The 12,178-nt window shown below is 47.7% G+C and overlaps 1 protein-coding gene across 4 annotated transcripts in view; it reads right to left on the minus strand.

Annotated features, from left to right (window-relative positions):
• Positions 1-5,903: 5,903 nt before the first annotated feature.
• SH2D3C (SH2 domain containing 3C) overlaps positions 5,904-12,178 on the minus strand; it is a 56,413-nt gene continuing 50,138 nt past the window's right edge. For 2 of the 4 annotated variants that reach the window (XM_040404957.1, XM_040404960.1), the window contains 4 exons: positions 11,353-11,524; positions 9,798-9,909; positions 8,714-8,920; positions 5,904-7,494 (listed from right to left, as the gene is read on the minus strand). In XM_040404957.1, the coding sequence (XP_040260891.1) occupies positions 7,319-7,494; positions 8,714-8,920; positions 9,798-9,909; positions 11,353-11,524 (667 nt within the window). In that variant the 3' untranslated portion in view covers positions 5,904-7,318. The remainder of the gene's footprint in view (positions 7,495-8,713; positions 8,921-9,797; positions 9,910-11,352; positions 11,525-12,178) is intronic. The other 2 variants (XM_040404958.1, XM_040404959.1) reach the window with 1 other exon arrangement.

The following is a 12,178-nucleotide window of genomic DNA, read 5'->3' on the forward strand; positions in this document are numbered from 1 at the left end:
GCACTGGGATGGGTGAGATGGTGCCTGGGATGGATCCGATCCAGTTTAATCAACCAACCAGTCACTGGTAGGTTGGTTGATTAAACTGGTTCGGATCCATCCCACCCATCCCAGTGCCAGTATATTAGCCCCGCCCACCCTGGCTCCCGGCGGTGTTCAGCATATATTGACAAGAATCTGGGGCATTACATGATGTAATACCACCCAACTTTCCTGCTGTCCAGCATGGCACATGCGCAGAGACATGAGAAAAGTGTGAGGAAGTGAGTGCCCCCCTTCCCCCCATCCTCTGTGTCATGCAGGACAGCTGGGAGACACTGACATTACTCGCTATCCTGCATGACACATGTGCAGAGACAGGAGTCTCTGGGAAAGCTGAGTGACCCCCTCCCCCCCTGCCTTTCCATGTTCTTATTATCTGCATTTATGCCTTGCAGGATAGCAGGAAATCTGAGTGACATTACATGATGTAATAGCACCCAGCTTTTCTGCTGTCCTGCATGGCACATGTGGAGAGACACGAGAATAGTCTGAGAAAGCTGAGCTACTTTCACACTTGCGTTCGGAGCGGATCCGTCTGGTGTCTGCACAGACGGATCCGCTCCTATAATGCAGACGATGGGATCCGGATCCGTCTGCATAGTATTTCAGAAAAAAATCTAAGTGTGAAAGTTAGTCAGACGGATCCGTCCAGACTTTACATTGAAAGTCAATGGGGGACGGATCCGTTTGAAATTGCTCCATATTGTGTCATCTTCAAACGGAGCCGTCCCCGTTGACTTACATTGTAAGTCTGGACGGATCCGTTTGCCTCCGCACGGCCAGGCGGACACCCGAACGCTGCAAGCTGCGTTCGGATGTCCGCTTGCTGAGCGGAGCGGAGGCTGAACGCCGCCAGACTGATGCATTCTGAGCGGATCCGCATCCACTCAGAATGCATTAGGGCTGGACGGATGCGTTCGGGGCCGCTTGTGAGCCCCTTCAAACGGAGCTCACAAGCGGAGCCCCGAACGCTAGTGTGAAAGTAGCCTAATACAACTCCCACCTCCCCTCATACTCCTTCTCATGCCTCTGCACTTGTGCCATGCAGGACATCAGGAAAGCTGAGTCACATTACATAATAGCACCCAGCTTTCCTCCTGTTCTGAATGGCATATGTGCAGAGGAATAGCCTGGGAAAGCTGAGTGACCCCTCCACACATACACCTCTGCACTGTCCTCACCTACAAGTAGTCACTTCATTACTGGTGGGGTTGTGGCAATCCAGAGGAATCAGGCGGGAGGCGGAGCTAGGAGGCGGGAGGCGTGGCTAGCAGACGGGAGGCGGGGCTAGCAGGCAGGAGAAAGTTAGGAAGATAGACAGGGGGGGGACTCTCCTCCGCTGGGGGCCCACCTTCCTCACCGGCCCCATAGCAGCTGCGTGGTCTGCATAATCATATGGGCCCTTTCACACCTGCGTTGTTCTTTTCTTCCGGCATAGAGTTCCGTCGTCGGGGCTCTATGCCGGAAGAATCCTGATCCGTTCAGGATGCATCAGGATGTCTTCAGTTCCGGACCGGAACGTTTTTTTGTTTTTTGGCCGGAGAAAATACCGCAGCATGCTGCGCTTTTTGCTCCGGCCAAAAATCCTGAACACTTGCCGCAAGGCCGGATCCGGAATTAATGTCCATTGAAAGGCATTAATCCGGATCCGGCCTTAAGCTAAATGTCGTTTCGGCGCATTACCGGATCCGACGTTTAGCTTTTTCTGAATGGTTACCATGGCTGCCGGGACGGTAAAGTCCTGTTTGCCATGGTAAAGTGATGTGAGGAGCGGGGGAGCAGTATACTTACCGTCCGTGCGGCTCCCGGGACACTTCAGAGTGACGTCAGGGCGCCCCAGGCGCATGGATGACGTGTCGCATGGATCACATCATCCATGCGCATGGGGCGCTCTGACGTCATTCTGGAGCGCCCCGGGAGCCGCACGGACTGTAAGTATACTGCTCCCCCGCTCCCCACTACTACTATGGCAGCCAGGACTTTAATAGCGTCCTGGCTGCCATAGTAACACTGAACGCATTTTGAAGACGGATCCGTCTTCAAATGCTTTCAGTTCACTTGCGTTTTTCCGGATCCGGCGTGTAATTCCGGCAAGTGGAGTACACGACGGATCCGGACAACGCAAGTGTGAAAGAGGCCTATGGTAGGTACGCCATTGCTTTGCTTCTCCTTCAATCCAAGTTCTCTGCTCTGGGCGGGGGGGGGGGGGGGGCGGAGCCTGTGGCAACATAACAGACGTCAGCCGGACGCTAGACGTGCCTGCCTTGCCTGTGCTGTGCATGCCTCTCAGATCTCTTAAAGAGACAAGCAGCGCAGCACAGGCACAGCGGCCGGCGGGGGGCCCCTCCACTCCAGACTCCAGCCCAGTTTTAATTAGGCGCGGCGCCACACAGGCACACAATAGAATTATAGATATAGTAGTAGTTGCGGCCGGGCCGGCGCTGGGGGCCCCTAAGGAGTCGGGGGCCCGGGGGCAATTGCCCCCCTTGCCTCTATGGTAGCGCCGGCCCTGTCTGCAGAGAAACTTGGCTTTGGGCACCAGTGGACATTTCAGCATGACAATGACCCAAAACACACAGCAAAAGTGGTGAAGAAATGGTTAGCGGACAACAACATTAACGTTTTGGAGAGGCCCAGCCAGAGTCCAGACTTGGATCCACTTGAGAATCTGTGGAGGGAGCTAAAGATCAGGGTGATGGCAAGAAGACCCTCCAACCTGAAAGATTTGGAGCTCATTGCTAAAGATGAATGGGCAAAAATACCTGTGGAGACCTGCAAGAAGCTGGTCTGCAATTATAGGAAGCGTCTGATTGCTGTAATAGCCAATAAAGGCTTTTCTATTGATTATTGAGAAGGGTAGGAATAATTTTGGACTGGACACTTTTTGCTGAAATGTAAATAAAAGCTGAGAAATGTTTTTTTCTCCACAATCATGCCTCTTGTACATCGTCTTATTATCTTCTGGGAGACACCGATGTCATTTCCCGTCAAAAAATTACTCGCTGGTTGAATAAAAGTAACTTTGCAGTGTAAAGCTTGAGTTGTGCGGCCTACATATTGGAGCCCCGCTGTTCGTATCAACAGATTTGAAATCTGTTTTAGTGGACAGCTGGTTATTTCTAATGGAGATGATGATGTCTAGAAACTGTCACAACCAGACAGCTGAGAAGCTCTGACAGGAGCCTTCTAGATCCTCCTCCTTGAGTTTCTTTGTTTTGATTTCTGTTCCTCATCTCGTTAGTCTATCTCAGCTGTCATGCAGTTGGACTGATTGCTGCCCTTTAAGTTCCTCCCCATAATGCAGTAGTGTGCGGCTTATACAACTTCCTGGAGTGTGTGTGTGCATGCTGTTTCTATTTCCCAGTCCTCTGCAAGATAAGTACTGTTCCTTTATTTGTGATTTTCTGTCTGCTGGATTTTCAGGAGACCCTGACTCCCTCCGTGTCTAGTGTAGGGAGCCAGTGGTCGTGTCCCCTCACTATTGTAGGGTCTTCAGGTATTAGATAGCCGAGGTACGTGGATATGCGCCCATCCACCTTTGGGGTGTTCGCATAGGCTGAGCAGTGAGGGAGAGTGGCAGGTCTATTGCAGGGGTCTCCCTTTTGTTCCTTAGTTGTGGATCCAGTGAGTCATTGATTGTGTTGCGTTGTCTTGTTTCCTGTACACCATCCGTGACAGAAACTCAATCTCACTTCTGTAATAGTTTGGGGGTAAAGGCGATTCCCCAATCTGTATTACTTATGGTATTGCAGAATTCTAATGCAGTGTTTTTGTCGCCATCCCAGATAATGAAGATGTCGTCGATATATCTCTTATAGTAAATGAGTTGTTGTATAGGAGGTACAGTGTTTTGGATGTATAATCTTCGAACTCCCCCAGGAAAAGATTCGCAAAGGACGGCGCCACTTTCGTACCCATAGCGGTACCCCCGCATTGATGGTACCTTACGCTGTTATATATGAAAGAAATTATTCTCCAGGATGAAACGCAGGCTCTCTAGGAGGAAGAATACTTGGGGTGTTTTTAGATTGGGATCTCCCTCTAGGGTAGTTCTAACGCACCGTATGCCCAAATCATGTTGGATGTTAGAATATAAGGCAGTAACGTCCATGGTGAATAATGCGTATAAGTCTTTCCAAGTAATATCTTCTAGTTCCCGGATTAGCCGGCTGGAGTCATGAAGATAGCTGGGTAGTGAATGTACATACGGTTGCAGAAATAGATCCAGATAATGTGAAAGGTTGCTCGTTGCGCATTTCGTATTTGACACAATAGGTCTGCCGTTTTGTTTTTTGCGTTTTTATGTGTTTTTGGAAGGTGATAAAAATAGGGGGTGCAGGGGGCTCTGGGTAATAATTTTTTTTTCTTTTTTGTTTATATAGTTATTATCGTAAGCATCCTTTATCATTTTGGTGAGGTCTTTGTTTATACCAGAAAAAGGGTTTTCAGACACTTTTTCATAATAAACGGTATCATTAAGGATGATCAGTGCTTCCCTTTCATAGTCTATATAGTCCTGGATGACTATCCCCCCCACCCCCTTGTCCGCCAGGCAAACAATGATATTTCAGGTTTTTTTAGGGCATTTTTTTTCCGGTTTGCTAAGGTTTTCTTTTCTATTTGCCATAATTGGTACAGAAGTCATTGTTTTGATGTCAGAGGACACAAGATCAAAAAAAGTAGGGATATGATGTCCCTGACTTTGGAGGGGGAAGAAACTGGACTTTGGTCTAACTTCTTGGTGTATAAATGTGGATAATTCAGTTTCCGTCGGTTGATCTGTTTTAATTTTTAGGGGGGGTTTGATGTTTTCAACTTCAAAATGTCTTTTAATTGTCAGGTTTCGCTGCGTCTATCACCTAGCTACAATTCTCCCTGTTTTTCGTTTAGGATATAAACTGCTATAACTTTATGTATTTTTTCCCAAATATTGTGTTTGAAAACTACTGTAATTTCACGCCATTCTATCTCTCCGCCCTCGTGTCCTGGGCAGGCCTGTCTAATGACTGATTCCCTGGTCCCGCACATCACCATCGTGCTCATTGGGTACCTGCTCGCCACTTTTACCCCTTCAAAATGGAAATTGTTACATCTATGAAGTTGTATCTATGAGAATTATTGTAACAATTTGACAAGTAAGATAACTACATGATACACCTATCTGCGACACAAATTGGTTTCAATTATTAATTATTGATTCGTGTCAATAATCACCCATAAAAACTATCCTAATGACACTATATAAGTCACCCCTCTGTGTGTTCCCGGCATGCCAGCGGTAATATTGGTATACTCTGAGGTACGGCACAGCATAATCACCTTTATCACTGGATCACGATCATCTCGTCCTGCAGCATGCTCTGCCATGCATATTGCCAATAAAAATCCGCTTCTGTAGAGATCACTAAGGTTATACTATGAGGTCACCTCTCCTTGTGTTCCCGATATGCCAGTTTAACACCGTAACGCCCACAGACCCGCCCCGCTTCCTCCTCCTGCTCCACCTCCCCCCCGGGTCCCACGCGGCTTTTTTTTCTCTGCCCTATGTAATACTGAAATACGCCGTGGAGATTGTGGATGGAGCGTGTCCCGATGCCGCCCCCGCGCCTGTAGCGGTAGTGGCAGTGGACTGCATGGCATGATTCGCACGCAGCAGGTTTTGGCCGTGTGACTTTTACAGGAGGTTCAAAAATTTGCTGCAATTTACAGTACGCTGTATGCGGATAGGGTTTTCAACATCACGGCCTGCTGCAAATACTCTGTGCTGCTGTGACCTGTATTGGTCCCAGTTTGACAGTAAGAATCCTGCTGAATAGTGCACTAGGGATGCGGATGTTAAAGAAGCAGTCCCAGCCTTTTACATCAATACATTTATTTACAAATGAGCTGGAATCGATAGCGGATGGCTATGTACAATGAGACGAAGTGACAGCTCTGTACAGCGCAGGCGGTGAGCAGATTTTTACAGACTGGGATTATATACATGGGAAATCCATCCAATTGACATTCATCCTTTATAAGTCCATATACAGTCTATAGGTGGGGGCCGCCTGCCCGCATGGGTCTCATCTCCGATCTCATATTTTTTTGCCAAAAATGAGGACTCTTCACAGCTGGATCGGGACGACATTGAAATGACACCTATGTACAGATGTGCAAATGCTTTACCCACCCAAAATCAGAGCAACCAATCAGATTATTCCTTTCATTTTATATTTCACAAACGACTATGAAAGCCAGCCCCTGATTGGTGAGAATGGCCGGCAGCCATTATAATGGTGGTTCATGCCACAAATCCTCTACCTTCCCCCTGCAACAGTGGCCATGACCCTTGGTCGTGAACATGGGAAGCGCCTGCACAGGGGCCAATTTGAGTTACAGATCTATCTCTAGGTACACCCCCAGATCTGCTCATGTCGCCAAGAGGTCTCATCACTCTCTTGCTGCTCATTTTACAAGAGAAGGTAACTTTGACCCTCCATCCCTCCCGTAGTTGTAAAAGTTGCAAGGTGGTGAGTAGGAGGAGCCTGGTAAAGCTCATCAAGACAAAGTTGCATGAGGATCTGCCCAAAGTTAGCAGGACACGCTCCCCGCCACCAGAGCAGCTATAAGACCTCCCTTTATGGTCCCCACCGCTTCTCCTTTTCCTTCTGGTTACATTTCAATGTGAGATTTTATTATAAAAATATACTGACGGCCTTGCATGTGTCGTGTAGTACAGATATTATTAACCCCTTCTTTCCTATAAAATGGTAGTCTCTGATGTATCGATGATCTTAATGGTCCACTTTATTGCAGTCAATGGGAAGGCGTGTTGAATCGTCTCCTATCCATGTGCTTTAATTTTAGGGTAGATTTCAGTTTAATGATTTTTGGATGACGTCATACAACCACTAGGTGGCGCTACAGTCCTCTCTCATAAGCAGTTTTTGATTTTAGTGCATATCGTTTTTGGCTTTCTGTCTGCCTACAGACCATGCCAGTTCCAACATGGTGGACGAGAGCCTCCCATATCAAAGCCACCCATGGTATCAGATTGGTCTTGTGTGAACTGAAAAGCACATACAATGCTGTTATCTTCCCTGGAAATTATTTTAAACCGTTCCATGTTGCAAGTAACAGCATGCACTGTGGTGCGGATATATCGACACCCCTCCCCCTCCCACAAGAAAAGTCATAAAAAGTGCTATATTTCCATCTCCGTAAGAAGTCTTTGATTCATTGCTTTGGACACTTTCACCCCTGGGTTTTCCAGTCTAGATCACTGGGGTCTTTGTTATAATTCACTGAAGCGCACAGACGGTTCCAGTTTGTGCGAGAGAGCGGTGAGAACTTTGTCAAACTTGTCGTATCGCTCGGCTTGAGTTCCAGCCGCTCCCCGGCTGCCCCAAAGCATCCGCATCTGGAATTCAGTGCTGGAGACCTCCAAGAGATCTGGTCTGGGGTGGAAACCTGGGTGTAAAGAAGAAACCTAATCAGACAAGCAATAAAAAATAGAAAAAAAATACTATCCATACAAAAAATGTAAAAGTAAGGCCTCCTGCACACACGTTTTTTTTTTTCCTGTTTCTGTTCTATTTTTTGTGTTCCGTATACGGAACTATTCATTTCAATGGTTCCGCAAAAAAGACGGAAGGTACTCCGTATGCCTTCCGTTTCCGTATTTCCGTTCAAACATAGAACATGTCCTATTATTGCCCGCAAATCACGTTCCGTGGCTCCATTCAAGTCAATGGGTCCGCAAAAAAAACAGAATGCATACGGAACACATCTGTATGTCTTCAGTATCCGCTCTGTTTTTGCGGAACCATCTATTGAAAACTTTATGCCCAGCCCAATGCCGCAGGTTGGCCATGCCTGGCATAGTGCAACTTGAGACTTTAAAGGGGTCGTGTTATCTCATACATTGGGGGCATATCCTAGCAATGTTTGATAGGTGCAGGTCCCTCCTCTGGGACCCGCACCTATCTTTAGAACGGAGCCCGCAAAGTGAAAGAGGGTGTGCTGTGCATACGCGGTCACCCTCCATTCATTTCAATGGGACTGCTGAAAATAGCCGCGCATTGTGCCCAGCTATTTTTGAAAGTCTCATTGAAATGAATGGGAAGTCCATGCGCAGCCGCCCTCCATTCATTTCTATGGGACTGCCGAAGATAGCCGAGCGCGGGTTCAGCTATTTCCGTCAGCCCCATAGAAGTGAATGCAGCGGTTTCCGCGCGTGCACGGTGCGCTTTCCATCCATTTCAGTAGGACTTCCAAAAATAGCTGAGGGTATCGCTTGGCTATTTTCGGCAGTCCCATAGAAATGAATGGAGGGAGCCAGGGCATGCGCGGTCCACTCTCCTTCACTTTGCAGGCTCTGTTCTAAAGATAGGTGTCGGTCTCAGAGGTGGGACCCGCACCTATCAGATATTAGGGGGCATATCCAAGCGATATGTCCTCAATGTATGAGATGACCCAACCCCTTTAAAGTCTCTTCTCTTCAGTCAAGTTGCACTATGCAGTCTTTTCTTAGTAATATCTGAGAAAGCTGGATGACAACCAATATGTCCACCACTGATAAATAGTCAGCAGTCCTGGAGTCAGGAGACCTGAGTGAAGCCCCCCTTAGGAGCTCTTAAAGTGGCCATATCTCTGAGATTAGAGCTCCACCTGACTATTAGGTTCCCACCTTGTAGCCTCATCTCGGCATTGGTGCGGTAGAGCCCCCCATGATGTGCCACCATCCTGGCCGCTTCTAGATGAGACATGACCACTTCTACCCCATTGTCAATGCTGTCCCATGGCTCTCCGCCGTCCAGCAGGGGGGAGTCTGTCTCCAGAAGGGTGATGAGAGGGATGATATGAGGGAATGTGGTGTTGCTCAGCGGGAGACTCTCTGTAGGGAGACGAGACAAAAAAAATCATATAGATAATGGCAGATAAGTAGAGATCAGTGTCTTACAGGTTTCCAGTAGTATTAATTGGGTTTTCGAGGACTATCCTCAGGACAGGTCATCAATTTCTCATTGGAGGGGGTCCCACTCCTGGCACCTCTGCCGCGGCACTCGGTGAGAGCGTCGACCTCTACTTAGGCCTTTGACGTCACATCCATCAGTCACATGGCCTAGGGACAGCTCAGTCCTATTCAAAGGAATGTGACTGGGCTGCAATACCAAGCACAGCCACTATATGATGTACGGCGCTGTGCTTGTTATATTGTATTAAGGTCAGCCTCATCCAACAGCTGACGGGCGGGGGTGCCAGGTGTCTGTACCCCACCAATCAGATTTGGATGACTTATTCTGAGGACAGGTCATCCATATTGAATTCCCGTAAAACCCCTTTAATTATAATTGTCCTGAGGACAGGTCATCGATATTGAATTCCTGGAAAACCCCTTTAATTATAATTACAATGCCCTTAGGGTCTGGAGTAAATATGCAAACTAATTGATTAGGGAGCTTTCCTAGTACCTAGACACCTTTAACTGAGAAGCCAAGTTAAGTGATGATATTCTTTCTGATTCCACTAGGGGGAGCTCACTATCATTGGATAGTGTTCAGTCTGAGCTCCCCCTAGTGGTGGCTTCAGGCAGTCAGAATTTTATTGTGTAACTGCAGGGGATTTGGAGCTCTGTATCGGAAAAAAATAATGTGGACCTAACTAGATTAGGTACAATTAAATTATAGGTTCTGTTTCCTGCCCTATACCGTCCCCATCAACCCTTACATCACCCCAGCCCACCAGGAATACAAGCTGTTAACCAGGGTTACCTTTGCCTTCGTTCATACTTTTCAGGAACGGCTTCAGTTTCTTCTCATACAATATGGCTCCCTCTGTGTGTCTCTGTCTCAGGGCGATCCACGTCTGTTCTAGTCTTGCGATCTGGAAATGAGATGGAGGAACAGTCAGTCTTTGTGTGGAAGATGCATTCATCTTGCTGGGTTACAGCAGCATTTCCTCCAAGCCATTAATAAAAGCCAGCAGGAGGCTCATTGACCTGATTATGTATGCCCCCCCCCCCCCCTCCCCCTGCGAGTTTACAAATGTGTCATCACATGGGAACCACCACAACTATGTCACGTACCTCAAACTGATATAACAGAAGTATAATAATCATTTTATCAGTTGTGGATGCTGCAATGGAAAGGTAAGAAGAAAAAAAACATGGCTGCCTCCTTGGGCCAGGTGCTTAAAAACCATCTGTTCTCCCGACATGTCTGATTTAGTAACTACTTGCAACCCCCATGTATTGTCAGTTCTGGAGAATCTATTCCTATGACTCTATTATTCCTTTATTATTCCTGCTAGAAATTATGACTGAATTACAAGTCTGAAATGAAGGTCCAGATGGGGGCCACCAGTGGGGGGGGGGGGGGTGTCCCTGCACACTATCCAGTCAGTGCTGCCAGTGTCAGACTGTGCAAGAACATGCTGGTGCAACTGGTAACACCCATGTGGACCTTTATTAAAAACTGCTAGTAATAAATTCTTAAAGTCTAGCAGGAATAGTAGAGGAATGACGCATCACAGAGTAATTCGATGCTCAGAATGGTTATTACATGGGGAAGGCAAGTAGTTCTTAAGACAGACATATCCAGAGAGGTGACAGGTGCTCTTTAAGTCATTCCCTCCATTCCCTCTGGAGCATGTTTCCTTACACATCTGCATTGTGTGGTTCCTCTGTTATTACTCCTGGAAATGTATGATATCACCCTTGGGAATAGGCTGTAGTTTAGTGTAGGGTAGTATCAGAATGTGCAGTTAAATGACCTATCAACAAGGGGAATGGTGCAACAGGTGAAGGGCACAATGCAGAGGTCTAAAAAAATATCCTACAATATCCTACAAAATATTACTATGGAATACAAGAATGTACTTTAGAGGTGACCAGTCCTTTCAATTATCTGTCGCCAAAGGGATCTGACAGGGATCTATAGAGAAGGGGCTCATGCACACGGCCGTTCCGTGCATTGGGGACCGCTGTTTGCCCTTTCAAGTCAATGGGTCCGCATCCGTGATGCAGGGTGCGGCACACAGCCAGCGCTCGCATATTGCGGATCTGCTGTTTGCGGGGCAACGGCCGTCTGCATGAGCCCTCATAGTGACATGTCGGAAGTTTTCAACAGTGGGGGGCCTGAGTGCTGAGACCCCCGTGATCATTGAAATGAAGTGGCAGAAGAGCTTCGTGACTGGCTCTCCTCAGCGGCTCCTACACTTCTATAATCCCGACTTCAGCTGCCGAAGAGAGCCGATCCCACTTCATTTCAGCCATCGGTGGGGATCTCCTACAGTCAGGGGAGAAAACCTTGCGAGTGTCTGATGTACCTGTGTCAATTCCAGAGCGTTCATCACAGCCGCGAAGCTGTACAAGTTGCCCAGCGTGCCCTTCAGCTCGGCTGCCAGCTGAATAGTCTTGTGCAGTAACGCAGCCCTCTCCTCCGTACTTCCCGTGCAGCCCAAGATGTCGACGGCGATCATGATGGACATGGTGTGAAATCTGACGAAACAATTGTTAAAGGTCTTTATTAGCGGTGTGTGCCCACAGGGCTGGCCGTCCACGAGACACTAACTCCCCGTACACATAATTACTCGGGGAGTAAGCGGCTGCCAGACACATCGGGCGGCGGCATATGTCCCCGAAAACAAAAGTATCAGCCAAGATGGAATCCAAAAGCCGATCCTTATCTCCCCCAACATTAGAAGGTCGTTCAGCCCTTTCCGATAATGGAGGGTTTGGCCAATATACATCTATGGTGCGTGGCCACTTTAAATAGGCTATCCTAATGCCAAATATTTAGCTCCCCACAGGATAGGTGATAGATGTCTGATCAGTGGGGCTCTGACTGCTGGGACCCCCATTAATCATGAGAACAGGGGTCCCCTGTTGAGTGGTTAAGCCTGCATATTGCCACCCCAAAATCTATGGGACTTCCGAAAATATGTGAAGGCGGAAAGCACACGGATGATCTGTGTGCTTTCCATATCTGTATGTTCTGCCCAAAAAATAGAGCTTGTCCTATACTCCGGACTACGGATCTATTGAAGTCCATGGGTCCGCAAAAAATGCGGATGCAACGCAGACCGCATCCGTCTTTACGGACCACAAAACTGATACGGTCGTGTGTATGGGGCCTTAAAAAAGTGGCTAAAC

The sequence above is a fragment of the Bufo bufo genome, chromosome 8 (assembly GCF_905171765.1).
Source record: "Bufo bufo chromosome 8, aBufBuf1.1, whole genome shotgun sequence".
Lineage (NCBI taxonomy): Eukaryota > Metazoa > Chordata > Amphibia > Anura > Bufonidae > Bufo > Bufo bufo.